At 51.0% G+C, this 22,577-nt stretch overlaps 1 protein-coding gene across 7 annotated transcripts in view; it reads right to left on the minus strand.

Moving 5' to 3' along the window:
- Positions 1-249: 249 nt before the first annotated feature.
- Positions 250-22,577, minus strand: part of TOX2 (TOX high mobility group box family member 2) — a 133,255-nt gene continuing 110,927 nt past the window's right edge. For 3 of the 7 annotated variants that reach the window (XM_073880391.1, XM_025875656.2, XM_073880392.1), the window contains 7 exons: positions 8,598-8,837; positions 7,448-7,618; positions 5,925-6,152; positions 5,393-5,473; positions 4,345-4,740; positions 3,527-3,657; positions 250-1,239 (listed from right to left, as the gene is read on the minus strand). In XM_073880391.1, the coding sequence (XP_073736492.1) occupies positions 1,203-1,239; positions 3,527-3,657; positions 4,345-4,740; positions 5,393-5,473; positions 5,925-6,152; positions 7,448-7,618; positions 8,598-8,837 (1,284 nt within the window). In that variant the 3' untranslated portion in view covers positions 250-1,202. The remainder of the gene's footprint in view (positions 1,240-3,526; positions 3,658-4,344; positions 4,741-5,392; positions 5,474-5,924; positions 6,153-7,447; positions 7,619-8,597; positions 8,838-22,577) is intronic. The other 4 variants (XM_025875659.2, XM_025875658.2, XM_073880389.1 and 1 more) reach the window with 3 other exon arrangements.

Genomic DNA, 22,577 nt, shown 5'->3' on the forward strand with positions numbered 1-22,577 from the left:
GCCCATAACCCCTGCTCATCACCAGACTGGCGCGTGTTGGTGCCACCGTCCTCCTACTTCCGGAGGCGACAACACTGAGGCCGGGGTGGCCCTGCCGTCTGCGCAGATCGTTGGGGAGAGTACATGGCAGGTGAGCCTGGGCCCCAAGCCCACTGACATCAAGGGCTCTGTCAGCCCATGGAGCTGCCACCAAACGCCTTGTCCAAAGGCCTGGCTCCGGCTTGCCAAGGGCACGAAGAGACAGACGGATTTTCAACTTTTCAGAAGTTTTATTATAAAGAAACTGAGAGAAGCACTGGGCACCGGGACGGACACTTGCCAGGGCCAGGAAACTGCTGCAAACAACGTTAAGAACCAAAACCCAAACCAAACCCGAAAATCACACACACGTTATGATACACTGCATTTCTCTTCTCAACTTGGCTTCATAAATAGACAAAAGTCGTTGTTGGCAATTTTAAATAGACAGACACGGGGTTAAAAACGAGAAAAAAAAGCGCAACGTCTCCAAGTGTGGCTCTAAGCGGTCCCGCTCTCCCTGTTACAGGGACGAACACAGTTCGGCAGCCGCTTTTGTGCTCATCCCCAAGAGAAAACTTAAAAAAAAAAAAAATATGTGCTAAGGGGTCATATAAAATGCTCTTCACCTTAAAGGAAACTACTCCCCTCCCCCACAAAATCATCTTATCGACGACGTCTTCAGCACGGTTCTAAAACACTTAGGCAACTACTTACATGGAGCCAACAGTTTAGAGGTTTGGTGATCTGTGTTCACTCGGTGAAGCCGCATTCGCATGTCCTCGGCCAGGCGGCCGGGCCCATGCCTCTGGGGTGCGTTTCGGTCAGAAGGCGGCCCCTCTGGGCGGGGGAGCCCCGGGAGCGTGGGCTGGGGCCGGACGTCCAGACACGGAGCACGGAGTGCAGGGCGAGGGGCGGGGTCCGCAGTAGCCCTGGAGCAGGCAGGTGGGGGGGGGGGGGGGGGGTCCCGCGGGGGGGGGGGGGGGGGGGGGGGGGGGGGGGGCCGCCTGTGCAGGGTCTGCTGGGAGGTCGAGGAGGAGACTCGGCCCTGGGGCGTCGTCCTGGTGTCACTGCTTTCTTCCCGGTCATCCTGCTTCCTGCCCGGGCTTCCCTCCTGCTGTGGGCCCTTCAGGCTCTGAGCAGTGCCCCTCCAGCAAGCCTCAGGGAGGACAGGGGAGGCGGGATTAGGTGAGGTAGAGCGACTTATCCCTGGGGAGCAGGCTGGGGAGAGAGGAGGGCTGTCAGAGCCTTGGGAGCCCAGCTGGGCCTGGGGGCGGCGCCAGGCCACCTGCTCACTAGCCTCAGCCCCACCCTGGAGGTGCCCCCTTCAGCCCCAGCCCGGAGGCGCCCGCCGCCCCTCTGAGCAGGTGCGCGCGGGTCCCTCCCCGACGGTCGGGCCATAAGCCACCAGCCCAGCTCCCCTCCTGGAATCCCCTCCTGGAATCACCCCAGGTGATCCCCAGGCCTCCGCGCTGCGGGAAGGTGGTCCCAACACTGCCCAGCTCTCGGTTCCGGGTCCGAGCTTAGTCATTTGCAAGCTTCACACAGAATCACAGGAAGGCAGGCGCCTTTTGTGTTTTTAAAATAGGGCGCTCCCTTATCGAGAGCCACGGGGGCCTTGAGGCCATCATGCCAAGTGAAGTAAGTCCGAGGAAGACGAGTAGCGGAGAGCATCGGGTGATCTCACTTACATGTGGGACCTACGCAAACCCCAAACCAAGCTGACAGAGCCAGAGAACAGAATGCTGGTTGCCAGGGGTGGGGGGATGGGTAAAATGGGGGAAGGGTCAAAAGTATAAACTTCCAGGGAGAAGATGAATAAGCCTCGGGGATGCCATGTGCAGCGTTGGGACTACAGTTAATAATACTGCATTTTTGTAAGTTTCTGTATTTGAAAGTTGCTAAGAGAGTAGCTCTTACAAGTTATCACGGGACAAGGAAACCGTCCGTAAGCGAGCGGCCACAGATGCTGCCTAGACTCAGGCGGTGATCAGTCCCCAGCACACACCAGCCTACTGCAGAGCGTATGCCGTACACCTGCAACTAATACGCCAGTTCTCCCTCATTAAAAAAAAAAAAATAAGTAAGGCAGGGCACTGCAGTGGTCTGCCCTCCGTGTTGGGGGGAAGCTCGGACACGTTCCATAATGTCCATTAAAGAGCCCCCAGCCCCACACTCTGACTGGGAAGGGAGCCTGCGGCAGGAGGGTGGGGTGGGAGGGTCTGCACCTGCGGGGGGTTGGGGAAGGGGATTCCGGCTGAGCCGAGTCCACCTGCACAGGTAGACGCCCACCGGGCACCAGGCACCGGCCGTCAGCCGTGGGCCACGTGCCGTGTCTGCTGGCTCACTGGCGGGCGGGCTGGTGAGGGGCAGAAAGGCCAACGGCCGGGGCTAGGGGCAGCCGAAGCTGCCTGTCCCCCACACGTCACGGATTCCAGGCTGTGGAGCCGCTGCTGGGGCTTACAGACCCCAGGGGTGGCCACGGGATTGGTCCTTGCCAGGAGAATGGGAGTCAGGATTGGCGGGGAAAGGAATTGGGTGCCCTCTCTGCCCCATTTCCCTCTTCGGCTGCTGAAATGAAAGGTCAGTGACTTTTGGAGCAGGCAGACCTTCGAGAGGAAGGGCCGCCAGCATGTCACTGAAAGGCTAAGAGGCTAAGAGAGCACGATGGGAGGGGAGGCCCGGAGGCTGAGGTCCACATAAGGACCACGGAGAAGCCAAGTGGCCTGGGGGTTGGTGTGTCCGGGGGTGCTGGGCTTTAGCAGTGGGGGTCCCGGTAAGGTGTGTGGCTCCTGGTGTCGGCTCGTTGGCCCTCCGCCGAGGGTGCGGTGGATGCCGCAGGTGCCTCCCCCAGGTCCCCTTTCCTGCCCTCCCAGAAGCCTCTGCTCCAGAGAGCTGCCCTGGGCTGGATGAGAGCTGCCTCCTCCAGGGGCCACACTCCCCGGGGGCAGCCCACAGCCAGTGGCTGACTGAGCTGGGGAACAAAAAGCCCTAACCTCAAGGCGGGACGCAGTCAGCGGTGCATGGGCACCAAGCTCTGGTGGAATCAGGCTGAAGCGAGTCTCTGGCTGAGCAACCCTCCCCCCGGCTCCTTCCCTGGCCCTGTCCCACCTCCCTCCCTCCCTCCCTTTCTCCTGCAAGCCCTCCCTCCACATCATCAAGGGAGCCCAAATCCTGCTACCCAGCCTCCACTTCTAGGGAACCCGACGGAAGACAGAGGCCCCATCCGTGAGTGTCAAAAGGCGGCCCTTGTGAGAAAACCAGGGATAGAGCCAGACTGAAGCTGGGCCCTTTTCCCAAGCAGAGCCCTGGCGTCAGACCGGCTGAGTCCTTCCGGGGTCTTGCTTTGTTCTCCATCTTCTCGTGAAGACGGCGGGCAGCCAGCCCCCATGAGGCACGGTCGCGGGGCCACCGTGACCCACAGGGCCTCGCCTCCCCCCACCCCTGGGTGGCCCGTGCCCCCTCTTCGGCTCCGGCGGCATCGGCGGAGATGGGGGGGAGGACCCACCTGCACGTGCTGACGCCACACTCCGCGCTGGGGTAACTGCTGTCCCAGTCCCCGCTGCTGCTCGGGGGGTTGGACGGGCCAGGTGAGCGGGGGCCTGAACCACTGGGGAACTCGGAGATGTGAGGGAAGTCCTGCCAAGGGGGAAGGAGGCGGGTGAGCAAGGCAGAGATGATGGGATGCACAGCGCAGGCCGCAAGCAGGGGGCAGGAACTCTCCGTGTCCGCGGGAGTTCATAGGGACACTTCCTCTGGCTTCTACAAAGCCTCCCCTATGCCTCTCTGCCTGGAATGCTTCTTCCTTTTCCCTGCAGAGCACCTTTTGGAAAATTCAACCCTTCTCCTAGCTCCATCTGGGGGGTGGAGGGCTCTGCTTTCAGGGTCTTTCTTTTTCTGGCCTCAGTTTCCCAGTCTGCAAAATGGAGTTGTTGTGCTGAGCCACGTGAGTCTGTGGAATGTTCAGTGGGTCAGGCCTCCAAGGCTTTGGGGAGAGCTGGGGGCCGGGGCTGATCCGGCAGAAGCTGCATGGCCTCAGTGCCTCGGGCCAGAGAGCAGAACTGGATGGAGGATAGGAGAAGGAGAGCCTGGGGTATCCTAAGACTCTGAAGACTGTCTGGGAACTTGTCAACTGTTTGCTGCAGCCAGTACACCTCAGGGAAGGTGTACTAGACCCATTTCACGGGTGTGGTGACTGAGGCTCAGAGAGGTAAGGCGCTGAGGTGGTGCTGCCGGTGAGGGCCTGGGCTGCTATCCAAAACCCCGAGCTGCCTGCCTTCCCCACCCAGGGTCCTGAAGAGCACGTTCCCACTGGGCACTGCTTACCTGAGGCCCTGGAGGTGAGGGGCTCATAGCCAGTTGCACCTGCAGTGCCATGGGAGTGGGCAGGACCGGAGCCTGGGGGCCTGGAGACATGCTGACAGGTGGACTGAGGAGGGCGCCCTGGGCGTGGGGTGGCAGGGGCAGCTGCTGGTGCAGTGGGGGGCTGAGCGGGAAGGAGGGTGGCGGCGGCGAGGACGCGCTGAGGCCCGGCAGCAGGGACTTGGAGCCCAGCGTCCGGGCCAGGCTGGCCGGAGAGGCCCCGCTGCGGAAGGCCTGCAGGTCCGACGGCGTCAGGAAGGAGGCCAGGCCCGGCATGGCATACATGGGCTGCTTGGGTGGCAGCATTTTGGCCGGCGGGTTCGCCTGAGTGCCCTTGGTCTCACCCTGCTCTGGAGAGCTCTGCAAGGAGACAGACACCGGTCACTCTGGAGAAGATGGAGAAGCCAGAACTTGGGCCGTGAGACCCGCTGGGTCTGCTACCCGCTGACATGGTCCGTGGCTGGCTCTCTGGCCCCTTGGCGGGGAGCTACGGGCTAACCAGAGGTAATCCCAGGGCCTCGGTGCACTTGGCTCCGACCATCCAACCACCCCCTGCATTAATTCCTGGGGCTCCCCTGCCTGTGAGGAAGCCCAGCCTCCTCAGCCTGGCCTGTGAGGCCGGCCTCATCCAGCCAGGCCATCCTCCATGCTCCTCTCCAGCCTCTATGCCTTTGCCCGTGCTGTTCCCTCAACTTGGAACGCCCTCCCTGCTTGGCCCTTTGCGGCCTGACCCACATGCCTTGTGCTCTGTGACAGCTTCCAGACAATGCACCTACACTCCTCTGGATTTCAGGCCCGCTGCTCAACCCTACTGAATGCCGGGGTCTCGCTGGAAGAATGAAGTGAAACGAAATGCACGTAAAGTGCCGGCATGAGCGTGACATATAGCAGGTGCACGAGAGAAGTGACCCCACCGGGCTTATTCATCCTTTCCAGGAACTAGGGCGCTGACCATTCCCGTGGGCCTCAGCACCCCCCTTATCAGGGCTGGGCCAACGGGCCAGGGTGTTACCTTGGAGACGAGGCTAGCCCTGTAGGCCGCCAGAGCCTTCAGATACTCCTTCTTTGCCGCTTCGGTCTTTCTCTTGTAGGCCTGAAAGATCCAAGACATGGGCAACATTGGGGAGAGGTCAGGCGATCGGCCGGAGGTCCCGCCGCCGGTAGCTAGCATTTGCCTCTGAGCTGGTTCTGCTCCCTGTTCTCCCTGGACGCCCTTGAGAGGGGCCAGGGGCACACGGTCAGTGGGAGAGGAAGCCTGGACTCCAGGCTGGCACGGCTGGACGGACAAGACAGACAGAGATGCTTATTCTTGCTTAACAGAAGAGGAAGCAGGAATCAGAACGGTTAAGCCGCTAGTGAACTCTGCTGGCAAAGAGGGGACCCAGAAGGGCTCTAGCGTCCCAGCTTACAGATGGGCAAACTGAGTCCAGGAGAGACCCCCCACCCCCGCAGGAGGCTGTTCCTGATTTCAGACATTCCAAGTCTGTCATTGGCTCCAGGGCCTCAACGCCCCAAGGGGAGGTCCCTGGAAGGGCCAGACTCACCTGCTTCTGCTCCTCTCCCAAGCTGTCCCACATGGAGGCCACGATTTTGGACACATCCCCGAAGGTGGCACTGGGGTTCTGTCCCTTGATGGCAGCCTGAGTGTCTCTGAAGAAGAGTGCATAGGCTGACACAGGCTTCTGCGGCTCGTTGGGGTCCTTCTTCTTCTTCTTCTTTGGGTTCTTGGTCTTTTTTCCTGGGTCAGTTGAAGGTCTCTTCTCTCCTGACATCTGCACAGGTGAGAGGAGTCAGGAAAGCAGAGACGCCAAGGGCCTCCCCCTACGGGCTCCCCACCCCTGCCTGAGGCGCAGGGGATCTTCCTCAGATCTTCCTCCCACCACCTGTCTGTCCGGCTCTGTGCATGGGCCACCCTGGACTCCAGCGCAGGCCACGTGGGCCACACTGCCATGCTCACCGCTCCCTGGTGAGGGAGGCAAAGGACACACACACGTGCACACACACATGCGTGCTCACATGCACACACACACACACTCACAAGCACACACGCATGCACGCTCACATGCACACACACGCGCACTCACATGCACACACATGCTCACAAGCACACACACACGCTCACATGCACACGCGCGCTCACAAGCACACACGCACACGTGCTGGGTAGGAGCTAGGAACCCTGGAGTTTTTGTTTAACTCATGAATGAAAATCAGCAAGGTGGCAAAGTTGACTCAAAGAAATATGAGAGAAACTGCCCTACAGAGCAATGAACCGATCACCTTTGGGGCTTTTAATCTTTTCTCCTGGGCAGAGGTCATTTGCATCTCTACAGGGAGAACTTAATTTGCCTTTTAATCAGACAAAAATTGTTTACTTCTCTGCCGCTTCTTTCCCAAGGTAACATGTACCTTTACAGAGTGTAGAATCCCTGAATGGGTCATGAGTAATGAATCCTGACAAAGGTACGTTCTCCTAGAGAATATGGGGACTCCCACGCAAGCCTGCAGACAGCGTGCGGTTGGCCATTGAAAGCGTGCACAGCCCTGTGCACGGCCCTATTTCCGAGTTTTGAGGATATCAATTTTTCTTAACCATTCTCCCTTCTTGTGATCACAAATAATCCCCAAAGATGATCCTTAGTCACAGAAGATCGGTGTCTTCCACCAACTTCCAGGTGTGCGAATTGGGGCAGGGGGCTTGGTGCCCGGGGCCCTGTGAAATGACTGGACGGGAAAGAGGTTATGTGACTCGGTGGGTGAGGCCTCACTCGAGACACCTGGCCTTGGAAGCAGGACCACAATCCTGTGAGTGTGCGACTCAGGGCTTGCAGGATGGGAACCATGTAGGCGACCACAGACTTCAGTGGGTCGCCAGTAGGACCCTCAGGCCCCACGGGGACCAGGAATTTGGTCAAAGGTCCTGGATCCTACAGTGAAGACGGTCACTTTCTGCACCAAGCAGATGAGGGTGACACCAGGAATTGATAGGGAATTCGTGGGCCCCTGGGCAAGATTCAGGCCTCCATGTCTAAGGGACAGCGAGGGGAAGCCGGTAGCCATGCTGCACCTGTTCCTGCCTCTCTCTGCAGCCAGACTGACGTAACCTCTCTGGGGCCTTGGTTTTCCCATCTGTCAGTCGGAGAGGACAATGGCCCTGACCACACAGGGCCGTCATGAGGATCCCATGGGTTAATGCTGGTGATGTGCTTACAACAGTATTCGGCACCAACAGTGTCTGCTAAATGAAAAAGAAAATAAAAACTACTCCTGCTTGGCCTACTGTAGAGACCAAGTTGTTTTGGGGATGCAGCCGGACCAGACCCGGAGGCACCCACCCAGCCCAGGCAGTCAGGGCCCCTGCCAGGTCCAAACTGCCCCCCCCCCCGCGTCTGCAGGGCCACCGCGTGGAAAGGGGTGAGAGCCCTGAGGAAGCAGAAGGGGAGCTGGGAGTTGGGGGTCAAGTTTAGATTCTGCCACAGGCTCATTGGGAGAGTCGCTGTGAGCGAGGCCATCCCTGGGCTCTCCGGCCTCTGTTTTCTGCCCCAGTAAAACACGGTGCCTTCCGGAGCGAGGGAGAGTTGTCAGTGCGAAAGAAGGACAAGCCTGGACAGCTGGTGACCTCTCAGCCCTGACGTGTTCTTCAGAGGCAGGATCACCCATGACTCTAGGGATGCTGGGGGGGGGCATGTACCCAGCCGGGGGAGGGGTCAGTTTTGGTGCTGCCCAGGTGTCCTCTGCTGGGCCGCACAGCTTTGTCAGAGTATCTTCTCTTAAAAGGCCAAAGTGACCATAAGATGTGACCCTGAGGATCCTGCCGATGCCATCAATGTCACTGAAATGACCCACTGGCCATTGAGGAATAAGACTTCACGTTTTCACAGGATTCTCTCATCCAGCCCCTGGCCGTGGGTGAGTGTCATCTCTGCTTTATACACAGGCCGTGGGAGTGGACGGACACAGCTTGGCAAGGACGCTGCTAACTTAGCGGCTGCAGCCAGAAATCCCAAATTCCAAGCAGGGCCTTCTCCACTGCCCAGGGGCTCCGGCCGGTGGGCCCTGTTCTACCTGCTGATTTTCTTCCTCTGTGTCCTCCAGCAAAGGACACAGTTGCACTCTTGCGGTCTGGTCTCAACGCGGGTGATGCCTGTTGCCACGCAGGGCCCACGCACCTGCTGACGGAAGGGCATCTTAGGGCCCTGCGTAGCCGCCCTACCTACCTTGAGATGCGCTTCTGATTCCTCCTCCTGAGTTGAACTGGAGGGGGAAGGCGTGGCTGACTTGCTCCCTGGGGGGGACGGGGAGCTGTGGGCGATGCCACTCCGGATGCCCATCTGAGAGATGAGCTGGGACTGGCTGAGGGCGCTCATGTGGCTGGCCAGCATCGCTGGGCGGCCCAGCAGGGGCCCTGGCCGGCCCGAGTCGTAGGCGGCAACTTCCGAGTGGACCATCTCCTGGATCTAAGAGAGGAGAATGGGGCATGGTGAGTTAGAGAGGACCTGCCCGCCACCATCACGTCCACACACGGCAGGACTCAGAGGAGGGACGTGCCGAGGAGAAGGGTGGCCAGCTCCACGTGAGCTGTACTTTCCCAGGCCCGGGTGAGTGTGGCCCTTCTACTCTGACCCTGCGAGACTGGAGCACCTGGGGGCGGCCTACAGCTCCTTGACAGTTTGCCTTCTGTTGAGAGTCACCCCGGACAGCCGGTCAGCAGCTCAGCCCTTGCCAGAGAGCTCAGGCCAGCAGCGAATTGATGGTTTTGTGATATCAAATCCTCCCTCCTGGAACATGTGTGTCTCTTCATTTACTCACTGTGCGGGCCAACAGCAAAGAGTGCAGAGGCTCAAAGCGGACCGCGTTTTGAAGCCTGGTCCAGCTACTTATAAGTTGGGTGACTCTGGCTAAGTTACTTAACCTCTCTGTGCCCGTTTCTTCATCGGAAAAATTCAGATAATAATTAAACCTATCTTCAAGGGTTGGTTAGGATGAAATGTGCCTGGCACCTAGTAAGCCATATATTGTGTAAGGGTTTGTAAAATACATAGAATAAATAAATCTTTTTTTTTTTTTTTAAAGATTTTATTTATTTATTTGACAGAGAGAGAGACAGCGAGAGCGGGAACACAAGCAGGGGGCGTGGGAGAGGGGGAAGCAGGCTTCCCGCCGAGCAGGGAGCCCGATGCGGGGCTCGATCCCAGGACCCTGAGATCATGACCTGAGCCGAAGGCAGACGCTTAACGACTGAGCCACCCAGGCGCCTGAATAAATAAATCTCTTAATAAAGCTATGTACTTCTTTTCCTCTAAGTCAGTAATTTTCGTGTTAAATCTTCCCTATGATATTTCTAACTGGTTATTTTGGGACTATAAGAAAGCTCCTGATTTTTACATACAAGCAGTGCTCACACTAAACACCTATGTGGAACAGTGTGTCCTTTTCACCTAAATATTTTAAATATATACACACACACACACACACTGTGGAGTGAGGCATACCAATCTGCATACTCTTGTAATTATTTTTATTGCCTTGGCACCTGTGTTTATTTTCCCTTTGTTATTTCTGACGCCGAGTAGCTGTGTTTTCCTCGCACGTTTTCTTCATTAGGCAAGCTCATGGATTTTCCCATTTTATTATGTGGGAGGTTTTTTCCTCCTCAAAAGAATCAAATTTCAAATTTGTTTATCACTTCTCCGTTTTCTGATTCCTTAATATCTAATCTTCTGTATCTTTATTAATTACGTCCTCTGATTCTAAAAGATGGGTGACTGTTGTTTCTGCCCCCCCCACCCCGATTTTGGTCATGTTTCTAATTCATTCTTTTCATTCTCTACGTTTAGAAATATGTCTAATGCCACGAAGTTGCCTCTGGGCATGACTTTGACATTTCTCATAGACTTCACCATGAAAGATTTTCATTAGTGTTCTCTTCTGTGTGTTTATTTTCTATTTCAGTTTTTATTTTCTTTCATCCAAGAGTTGTTTAAAAAACGTTTTGGAAAAAGAAAGTTTTGAAATTTGTAAGAGGTTCATTTTTTGTTTGTTTCTTTTCCCTTTGCTACTAATTTCTAGTAACACAAGTGATCAAAGGACATCATCTGTACCACTTGTACTTTTGAGACTGTGGTAAGGTTTCCTTTGGGACCGAAATATGTTTATACTTTGTATCTGCTCCACAGGCCTCAGGAACAGGGTGAGCTTGTGTGCAGATTAACCTGCTCCATTAGTAGCCTCGTGGTATGATTTTGATTCCTTCCTTACTTTTTTGGCACATCTAAGTTGCCTGCCACTTTTCTGCTTCCATCACAATCTTCCTTCAACACTTAAAGTGTTTTGTTTGGGGACTTTGATGTTGTTTTTTATTGCAAAAGGAAAACTCCAGTTACGCCTTCATTATGGATTAAATGTTAATATTATTATAAAGCACCTTCCTTTTGCCTTCAATTCAGCGGAGTCTGATCCGAACATCGCCATCCTTGCCTGGATATGTATTTGTTTGAATTTGTCTGGTGTGTCCTCAGTTCTGAGGAACTTTCTTTTATAGGTTTCTCTTCACTTCCATTTTTTGGGGGGGTTATCTTTGGCAAATGCTGTCATTTGTGTTACGTGCTTTTTGAAAGACTGATTTTCATATTTTCCATGGCTACTTTGGGTCCCATACTTTCTTGAGTTACATATATAAGTTAGTTACATAAATACATACTTTTTAAACTGTCTATTTCATCCAGATTTTAGCACTAATAGCATATACCTAGGATAATATTATCATATTTTTAACCTGCTCTATGCTTTTTGTAGTTAAGTTTCCAATTGTAATACTGTGAATGCCTGTTGTTTTTGAAAACTTTCCTTCTCAAAGGTTTATATGTTTTAACTATCTACCCAAAGAACCAGTTCTTATATTAAAAAAAAGAAACAATTTGACAAGTTTTCTAGGAATTAAATTTTGCTTTTCTATGAATGTTGACCTCAGGTATCATCAGTGGCTTTTTATGTAGCTTTCAAATTAAAAAAATTTTTTATACTTTCACATTTTCTTTTCTAATAATATTAGTATCTAGGGCAGAGGTTCAAACAGGGACCATTTGCCGAGGAACCTGGCCATGTCTAGAGACGTTTCTGGCTTTCACAACTGGTGTGTGTGTGGAGGTGGTGCTACTAGCATCTAGTGGGTAGAGGCCAGGGATGCTGCTGAATGACCTACAGGCTGTAGAATGCCCCCTCCACACACACACACACACACACACACACACACACACACACACACACCCCCCAAAGTATTATGTATCCCAAAATGTCAATTGTGCTGAAGTTGAGAACCCTTGCTCTGTAGCTATGATTTTTTTTCCCTGTGGGGAGCATTTTAACTGCATCATATAAATATTTTTATAAATATTCTAGAACTGGAGATTTTATTTTTTTAACCTAAAGTTATTTGGAGAAGAGTCTTTATTTAACGTATCCTTTTGTTATCATGGTCAGAAAACCTGATTCCTAGAATTTTATCTTTTTGGTATTGGGTTTTCATTATGGCTTAGGGTATGATCATTTTTGGTAAAATGTTCCTCTGCATCTGAAATCATGTTTATGCTGTAATATACACATTTCTCTCTGTGTCTATTCAATAAACTGTTTTGACTACTTCAGCTGTGAGATCTCAAGAAAAATGAGTTAAAGCAGCTCCCATGCTCCTGTGTTCCAGTTTCTCTATGGAATTTAAACAGGTTTCCTCACATATATTGATGTGACATTATTCATTCCTATAAATGTTCCAGAATGCTATATTTTCATGATGGCTTCTCCTTAATAAAAAAATCCAGCATCTTCGCCTCAATTAATGTTTTTATGTTAGATCTGACTTTACCTGTGATCCATATCTCTCTTTATTTTTCCATTTTATTATTGTTCTGCATCACTTTAAGTGTGCATCTTGTAAACAGTGTATAGGTAGATTTTGGTTCTGAGCTCTTTTTGTGAAATATATATTTTATTATTATAGCAATCATAGAGAAACCCAAGAAAAAGACTTCAAGTGCACTGTTTCAAAGAGTAAAAGATTTTACAAAGAATTCGATTAAAAAATGGACAAAGAACTTGAATAATATTTTGAAGACATACAAGTGGCCAATAGGTTCATGAAAAGGTGCTCAACAGCACTCATCATCAGGGAAATGCAAATCAAAACCACAATGAGATACCATCTCTCATCTGTTAGAATGGCTATTGTCAAAAAGATAAGAGATACAGGGTTGTGAGTTTGGTCCCATCTTGGGCTCAATGCTGGGCATGGAGACTACTAAAAAAAAAAAAAAAGATAAGAGATCAAAGTGTTGGCAAGGCTGTGAAAAAGGGGGACACTTGTGTGCTGTTGGTGGGAATGGAAATTGGAGCAGCTACAATGGAAAACAGTCTGGAGGTTCCTCAAAAAATTAAAAATAGAACTACCATGTGATCCAGCCATACCACTTCTGGGTATTGATCCAAAAGAAATGGAATCACTACCTTCAAGAGATATCTGTGTTCCCGTGTTCACTGCATTATTTACCATAGCCGAGACATGGAAACAACCTTGTATCTTTGAACAGATGAATGGATAGAGAAAATGTGGTACATATGTACACTGTAATTCGACCATAAAAAAGGAGGAAATTCTGCCTTTTGCGACAGTATGGATGGGCCTGGAGGGCAGTATACCAAATGACTTAAGTCAGGCAGAGAAAGACAAAGACTGTAGTTTCTCACTCATGTGGGGGTCTAAAAAAGCCAAACTCAAAGAAAGAGAGAGAGAATGGTGGTTGCCAGGGCCAGGGGCTGGGGAAAATGTGTGAAGGTGGTCAAAGTGTACAAATTTCTAACTGCAGGATGAATAAGTTCTGGGGATCTAATGTACAGCATGGGGATTCTAATTAACAATACCTATTATATACTTGAAAGCTATTAAGAATGTCGATCTTAAAAATTATCACCACACACACACACACACACACACACACACAAAGGTAATTATGTGAGGGGATGGAAGTATTGACTAACATTACTGTAATAATAATTGCACAAAATATATGCATGCATCAAATCATGTTGTAGACCTTAAAATTACATATGTTAAATGTTAGTAATATCTCAATAAAGCTGGAAAAAATTTTAACTCTCAAGAAAATAAGAAGAAAATCTCTCCTCTAAAGATCCCTCTTTCCATTTCAACATGTACACACTCTTCCTTCCCTGAATCTTAAACAAGAATCTGCCATTATTTCTTCAAGGACAAAATGGCCTTGGGGTTCTATGTTTAGGACTCACGTTGTTTTTTTTTTTTCCCCTTCCCAGCAGTGTGCTTAGAATTCTTCAACCAGATCTTCCTGACTCTGTAATTTAATATATTGCCAACATGGGATAATGGCAGACTTCTGAATTTTTGCAAATCTGCAAAGTATGAAATGCTCTCAAAGTTGTTCTAATTTGCACTGTCCTGATTACTAGAGAGGCTGAACACGTTTGCATAAGTTTACTGGTCATTTGGGTTTCTATTTATGCAGCTGTTGGAGTGTAAAGCTAGTAAGTAAGGTAAATGCTTCCGGAAGCAATCTGATTAATACCCAGGTATAGTGAAGATGTGCAATCCTGTAACCTAGCAATTCTACTCCAAGACATTTATTATAAAGAACTTTCCCAGATGCACAAGAAGACATGTACTGCAGGATAAATTTTAAAGACATTAGAATGGGCAAATGATTGTGCTTTCGGTGGAATGCTGAGCGCTGGCTAGTGGACTTCTGGGGTTATCTGTTTCTATAGGAATGTGTGTCTTTGTCTTTGATTAGGCTATTGTCCAACTTTGTAAGCTGCAGAAAACTGAAATTAGTGCATCTTATTTTTTATCATTAAATTATTTTCATTGTGGGGGCACTGGGGTGGCTCAGTCGGTTAAGTGTCTGACTCTTGATTTTGGCTCAGGTCTTGACCTCAGGGTCATGAGTTCAGGCTCCGTGTTGGACTCCACACTGGGTGTGGAGCCTACTTAAAAAAAACATTTTTTTCATTGTGGTAAAATACACATGACATAAAATTTACCATCTTAAACACTTTTTTTAAGATTTATTTATGAGAGTGTGAGAGAGCAAGCGCTTGCAAGCGGGGGGAGGGGCAGAGGGGGAGAAGCCTCAGACCCCCCACTGAGCAGGGAGCAGGAAGGGAAGCAGGGCTCGATCCCACAACCCATGAGATCACAACCTGAGCCAAAAACAAGAGTCAAATGCTTAACGGACCGAGCCACACAGGCGCCCCTAATCTTAACCATTTTTAAGTGTACCGTTCACATTCACATTGTTGCGCAACCATCACCACCATCCATCTCCAGAGCTCTTTGTATCTTGGAAAACTGAAGCTCGACCTATTAAACAGTAACCTCCTATTCTTCCCTCTCTGTGGCCCCCGGCAACCACCATTTGACTACTGTGAAATTGGACCGCTAGTCTATGAATCTGACTTCCCTGGGGACCTCCGGTAAGGGGAATCCTACAGCGTCTGTTCTTTTGTGACTGGCTTATTTCACTAAGCATGGTGTCCTCAACGTTCACCCATGTTGTAGCCTACACAAGGCTTTCCTTCCTTCAAAGGCAGAATAAAATTCCATTGCCTGCGTACACTGCATTCTGTTTGGCCATTCCTCTATTGATGGGCATTGGGTTTGCTTCCACATTTTGGCTGTAGTGAATAATGCTGCTACGAACATAGGTGTTTAAGTACCTCTTCAAGTCCCTGCTTTTGATTCTTTGGAATGCACACTTAGAACTGCTGGATCATACAGTAATTCTATTTTTAATTTTTGAGGAACTGCCATATTGTTTTCTATAGCAGCTGCACCACTTTACATTCCTACCAAGAGTGCACATTTCCACATCCTGGCCAAAACTTATCAGTTTTTTTTTTATAGTAGCCACCCTAATGGGTGTAAGGTGGAATGCAAGGGATTCTTGTCCATGAAAATGCAAATAAATGTTGTCTGGTAGAGGTACAACTGATCCCACCCTGTAGAAAAGAAGATTCCAAACACTATATTCTCTGGGTCTATAGATATCAACCAGTTTCGCATTTATTAGAAAATTTATGTCAACATTCTTGCTTGCTGATACCTATGTGTATTCATCAGATTCTCCTTTGAGCCAATTGTAATGTATTATTGGCTTTCTCATTAATGAATGAGTTAAATAAACTGACACATCTTCATTTAATATTCACACCAGAGTCATGGTGTTACCTTTCAAAACATACATGATAACAAAGATGATCATTACAGTGTTTTCCAAATTCCAGAAGAACTGGAAATCATGTCAATGTTCACCAGTTAGTGAAATGGTGAAATCTGTGATCTATCCGCATAACAGCGTTCTGTACAGAGTTAAAGGGGATGACTTACAGCTGCACCTGCCAACGTGGATGGACTCAGAAACGGTAATGAGTAAAAAGAGTTTTAGGATACATGCAGTATGATACCTTTAGGTGCATGTTGCAAACATAAAACATTACTACAAAGTGTTTAAGGACATATAAAAATGTAGTAAAAGCATTAAAAAAAAACCCTCAGGAAAGATACAAAGACAACCTAATTTGTATCTGTAATATTTTAATTTTTCAAAAACAGATCTAAAGCAAATAATAATTAATAATAATAAGCAAGGGCTCTTCAAGCATCACGTGGAGGCTGAATGTGCCGGGGTCTGGGAAGCCCGCGAAGGCAGCTGGCATGTGCACCACTTAGCTGGCTATGTGATGCATCCTGAAATAAGGGGTGGTCGCTCCCCTGAGCGCCAGCTTGGGCCCTGAAGCCTCTACTCCCCTGCCCGGCTGCCTCTTCACTGGATGCCCCACAAGCACATCAACATGTTGGAAATCGAACTCCATTCTCCTTCGGTCTGTTTCACCAAAACACTGAATGGCTCTGCCAGTCTTGCAGCTGCCCAAGCCCCACGCCGGGGCACCAGCCTTGATTTCTCCGTGTTCCTTGCACAGCCCAACCGCCCAGACACACCTCTGCTGGCTCTGCCTCTACAGTGAACCCTACGTCCCTCTCACACATCTCCCTCCCAAGCACTGCCAGCTCTCATTTTTCCTGTTTCCTCGGCTGCTCTCCCCACCTCCCGCCAGCCGGTTTCCCATACACTCACAGGAGGGATCTCTAAAATCCATGAATGAGACCACACTACTCCCCTCCTTTGAAGGCCTTCCTCGGCATCCTGAACCTCTTAGAGCGCATTCCACTCCCCTTTCCACGGTCTTCAAGGATGTGCATTATGGAGGCCCGTCTGACGCTCCAGCCCTTCTTGCAAACTGCCCCCGCCACCTACTGCATCCCTCGCTTGCCTTGGCCGCCCTCTCTCAGATCATCAAGTGCAGGACGCCTTCCCCAGCCTCAGTTCTCTGTGCCCGAGCGTTCCTCCCCTTGGTCTCTGCGTGTGGCTCCTTGTCTTTCAGATCTTAACTTGAATGTCACCTTCTCAAAGAAGCCTTCCCTGACCACTTTGTCTAAAATCCTAACCCACAACCGTTATTTTGCATCATCATATTGCCTGCTTCCTTCATAGCGGTTATTTCCAGCTACAATTATTTTGTTGCTTTATTTGTCTATTGTCTCCTGAGAGCATCCTCTGCCGACGGCAGAATGGAAGTTGAGCACCCTGAAGTGTGCCCCTCAACCCTGAGGGTCAGGAGCGTGTGGAAAGGCCTGGGCTTTCTCTCCCCTTGGCAGGGCACACCCCTTGAGGAGTGTTCCATGCTCTCCTCAGAGGGTCCACAGCGGGGCTGCGTTCCCGTGGCCACAGGGTCGCAACTCACCAGGCCGCCCTTCCCTGGCTTTCTTCCCTTCCAGTATCAGTTCCCTTCCTCCTTTGCAGGGCCTCCTTGCCTCACCCCTACACAAAATACTTGTGCCCAAACCTCTGTGTCAGAGTCTGATTTTAGGGGGATCCCAAATTAAGATACCAGCCCCCTCTCAGGTGCCATGCTGGCCACCAGAGCAAACCCTCTTGAGTATAAAGGGTCTCCTCCCTGCTCAGATTCTTTCAGAAGCTCCTCCAGGGCCTGCTAGCATTGTCCTAGCCCTGTGAAACAAAGATCTGCACCCTCTCTGTCTTCCTGACCTCTCCAGATCCTTCCCAGACCTCCCCAGGGACGTGTGGGCTTCCCTCTAAATAGAGACTTTCCCCCTGTGGCTCACGGGTCCTTCCCTCCTTGTCATCATCCTTCGAGGCAGACCTGAAACATCACCTCCTCAGACAAGCCTTCCCTGACCTCCCTCTCCAGCGCCCCCCCCCCCCCCCGCCCACTCCTCTGGCCACACCGCTTTCCCCAGCTTTCCCAGGGCTCAGCATGGTGGGCGTCAAGCATCTGCTTCTGGGCAGAGATGCAGAACGGGCCTCCCCAGCCCCGGGCAGGCAGCCCAGCTCGCGGCTGACACTTAGGAGGTATGTGGCGACCAAAGGCTCCACTCCCCCTGCTTCTCTCATGGGAACATATGGACACATCAGGAGCCACATCCGCAGCCTCTCTGGGAAGGTGAACAGAGGAAACAGTAAGGAGGCGTCGTTGTGAACGTAATTAGATTCGCCTGGCTTAACAGAGTCTCGGAGGGGCAGGAACACAGAGGTGTTTTTCACAAGTTCCCCATTTGCAGCCTCCGTGGAGAGAAGAGCCCCAGGTGCCGGGGGTGCCCCCACCCGGGGGAGCGGCGGGGGAGAGGATAAGAAATGGCACCTCCTCCTTCCCGCCTTCTGCTGGTTCACAGAACTAACACCCCACCTGCTTCTTCCCAGGCAGGGACGTGGTGTCATTAAACAAAGCCTCACACTCTGCCTGGGGAATTGGGACTTTTTTTTCTGGAGGCGACAGCGGCTCAGCTCAATTCTGTTCCCTCACTGAAGCCTCTGCCTTGGCTCCAGAGGGGCCAGAAACTTCTGAATTTCTAGTGGGACCCCAAAGGAAAATTAACAAGCCACTGACCAGCATTTTACAATCCCTCCCACGGCCCCAGAGTGGCTCTTTCCAACTGATACTGATCTCCCTGTTCTACAGAGGACAGTAACAATTGTGATAATGGTAACAATACTCAGTATTTTACCGAGTGAGTACTCACTGTGTGCCAGGCACTGTGCCAGGGGCAGCATGAACAACAAAAACACTCTTATCACCCCTGTTTTAAAATAAAGACACTGAAATTCAGAGAGGTTAAGTGACTCTTCCAAGGTCACACAGCCAGAATTTGGGTTGTCTTCTGAGACTGAGATCTTTTCAGATCTTAAAGGCTCTACTATGGGGCGCCTGGGTGGCTCAGATGGTTAGGCTCAGGTCATGATCCCAGCGTCCTGGGATCGAGTCCCGCATCGGGCTTCCTCCTCCTTGGGAGCCTGCTTCTCCCTCTGCCTCTCTCTCTCTCTGTCTCTCATGAATAAATAAATAAAATATTTTAAAAAATAAAAATTAAAAAAAATAAAGGCTCTAGTATGGGTGCAGGGTAATGAACCTGCTCTCACAGGGCAGGCGTGCAGATCCAATGAAAAGATAGCTTTGTACAGAGCCTGGCACGTGGTGGGTGTTCCTTTCCTTCATTGCCTTATGAACTTGTTGAAAGTATCAGCTTGAAGTTTGAATCAGATCTCAACTGGGCTAAGAAGTGGCTGGAAAAATGGATGTTTCTGGAGTATGAGAGAAGCCAGGAAGGAGGCTCCAAAGAAAATAAAAATAACAGCCCAAGGCCTGGCACAGAGGTAGTGCTTCACAAATATTTGTTAATATTGGTTAGATCAGGAGTGGTTGGTTAATTGGTTAATTGGTTATATTGGTTAGATCAGAAGAAGCAAACTTCTTCTACAAAGGGCCAGATATGAAATATGCTAGGCTTTGCAGGCCAGGTGGCCTCAGTTGCAACTATTCAGTTCTGCCATTGTAGCACAAAAGCAGCCCTGGACAACATATAAATGAACGGGCATCGCTGTGTTCCAATAAAACTTTATTTAAACAAACAAGTGGAGGGCCAGAATTGGCCTATGGGCCATAGATTGCCAATCTCTGTTTTAGTTGAATGTTAAGTAAACAGATATAGTGGTAGAAGCACTATCCTTCCGGTGGCAGTTAACATCTACCAGGCACAGACCTTCTCAGCATATTTAATTCTCACCCAGTCTTGGGAGGAGGGTGTGTTTATCATTAGCATCTTACAGACAGGAAAGCTGAGGCTCAGAAAGGGAAGTAACATGCCCCAGGTCATTTAGTGTAAGTGATAGAGATGGGATTCAAATCAAGGCTGTCTGGTTGCCACGCCCGTGTCCTCAGGAACTACACCTCCAGCCCACCCTCCTGTCCGGCCCCTACCCCAGGAAACAAGCACTGGGTGCTGTCCCTCAGCTAAACCCTGCCCTGGCCACCACCTGGGCCCTTGCTCTAACTGCACTGCAGCCTCTCTTTAAAATCAGGCCCGGACTAGCCACAGAGACCTGGTAGTCAGTCCCCATCCTGACCCTGACCTTCCATCACTGTCTTGAGCCTCCTTCGTAGGTCCTCAACTAGGCCTCTGCCTTGCGCTGCCCGCAGCAGAACCACCTCTGTGGTCGACTTACCTTTCTAGTCCCCAGGGTCCCAAGCCTGCTCCTGTTACTCACTCATTCAACAAACATGCCCTGAGGGCTGCTGTGTCTGGGCCCCTGGGATAGGTGCAGGAGACAAAGAGTCTGATGGGGGAGGCAGAGATGCCTCCACACAGTTTTAACCAGAGCAGCAGAGGGACATGGGTGGGGTCAGAGAAGGGGCCCCTCCAACGCCTGGAGAGCCAGCAAGCATCTCCCCAGGGGAAGACGCTGAGCGGACTCTGGAAGGGGAAGTTTGCAGAGGACGAGGAGGTGCGGAGGGCATGCCCGGGAGCAGGGACCACCTATGCAAGGGCACAGAGGCATGGAGCAACGCGATGGCTAATTCATCTGTCACTTTGACTGGGCCACAGGCTACCCAGACATTTGGTCTAACATTATTCAAGGTGTGTCTCCGAGAATGTTTCTGGATGAGATTAACATCTCGCTCAGTAGACTGAGTGAAGCAGATTGCCCTCCCTAAGGTGGTTGGGCCTCATCCAATCTACTGAAAACCTGACCAGAACAAAAAGGCTGAGGGAGCGGGGACATCACCAGCCCGAGTGCTGGGACATCCTCTTTCTCAGGAGAACCCTGACTAATCCACGTGGCACGATGCGCTCTACAAGCTGCCCACAGCCTGGCATAGCTGGGCCGTTGGGGGGAGTGGGAGGCAAGGACAAAGCAGCATTGGAGTCTAGCACCGGGGGACAGAGATGCAGGCATCGGGCCTGCAGGTGCTAAGGGGATGGCCACAGGCTTTAAGCAGAGGAGGGTCAGAACCCAGATCTGTGTGCTGCCAGCCGCCAGGGAGTCCTGGGATCCGTGGCAGAACCGCCTACCTGGGGAAAGTTGCCTGGGGACACTAACAAGAGTCTCAGGACTCCGAGCAACACAGAGAGCCTGGGTAGCTGTTCCCTATTGCTCTAACAAATTACCTCAAACTTGGTGGCTTAAAAGAACGCAAACTTGGGGCGCCTGGCTGGCTCAGTTGGTGGAGTGTGTGACTCTTGAACTCAGAGTTGTGGGTTCGAGCCCCACAGTGGGTGTAGAGATGACTTAAAAGTAAAATCTTAAAACACACACACACACACACACACACACACACACACACACACACACTCATCCCCTTATTAAAGTTCCAGTGGCCCAAAGTCCAGAATCAGCCCCATCAGGCTACAGTCAGGGTGCTGGCAGGGGAGGTCCCCTCTGGAGGCTCCAGGGGGGAATCTCTCTCTTTGCTTTATTTTTTCTTTTAGGATGGGTGCTGTCCTTACTCCTTGGCTTGTGGTCCTGCATCATGTGGCCTTTCCTCGCTCTGCTTCACTGTCACACCACCTAGTCCAGGGGGTTGGCCCCTCCTGCCCCACTGGGCTCCCTTATAAGGATTCATGAGTACAACATTGGGCCCACCCAAATAATCCAGGATAATCTCCCCATGCCAAGATTTTTAACTTAATCACATCTGCAAAATCCCTTTTGCCATATAAGGTAACATATTCACAGGCTCCAGGGACACCTCCAGGGCAGGGTATTATTTCATTGACCACACTCCAGAATCAGTGATGTGGGAAGTCACACCCGAAGCTCCTCCTCAACCAACCAAATCAGCTCTCTGAGGTTTCCTTGGGCTTTAAGAGTCAAATACTTGAAAATTATTTCCTTTTACGAAAAAACAAAAAACATTCCAGCACCAAAGAAAGGAAATGAAAGCCAATAGGAAGCCTTCCCCAGTGCCTGCCTCTCGCCCGGAAGCCTTGTCAGTTAAGTATTTCTAATAAACTTTCATGCTTGGTGGGAGATCCCTTGCACGCTGACAAATTTCTCCTGAAATCTGAGATGTCTTGTTCAGAGTAATAGCTATATAATGCACAGGTGCCCAGCTGCTATTGTAAAATCGGTAAGCATTTAATTGAAACAAACGACCATAATAATAGTACATTATCCCTGCAGGCCGTGCGCCATCATAGTTTTAATTATTGAGTTAAGAGTCAGACTAATTTATCCTTTTAAGGCAACAGCCCCGTTCCTGGATACACTGATCATCCTGTTATGAATATGAAGGCACCAGCAGGGAAGGGTGTAAATGGAAAGCAATCTGTCCCCTTCAGGGCTGATTTTGTCTTGGAAGAAAGGTTTGCAGAACAGGGTCTCTGAGACACTGGGTCTGGGACTGCCCTGCTGGGGGTGTGCGGTTTCTGTTTGGGTTGGGGTGGGAGCTGCGGCCCTCACGCCCCCGCTCAGAGCCTGCCCTAGTTCCCCACCGCAGTCCAAGAAAAGCCCAAGTCCTTACAAGCCACAAGCTCCCAGAGCAACCCCTCCAGCAGCACCGGCAGCAGCTTGCTACCTCTCTGGCCTGCCCCTCTCTCCCTTTAACTCCACTCCCGCACGCTTGCCTCCTGCTATCCCTTGAAGACACCCACGCGTGCTCGAAGCGTGCTCGAAGCTCAGGGTCCTTCTCTAGCTCAGTGTGATTTTGCACCGCGGGGGACATTTGGCAATATTTGGAGACATTTTCAGTTACGACTGGGAGATGCTACTGGCATCTACTGGGTACGAGGCCAGGGGCGCTGCTAAACATCCTAC

This window comes from Callorhinus ursinus, unplaced genomic scaffold, assembly GCF_003265705.2.
Source record: "Callorhinus ursinus isolate GAN/ISIS: 27379988/994484 unplaced genomic scaffold, GSC_fseal_2.0 scaffold38, whole genome shotgun sequence".
NCBI lineage: Eukaryota > Metazoa > Chordata > Mammalia > Carnivora > Otariidae > Callorhinus > Callorhinus ursinus.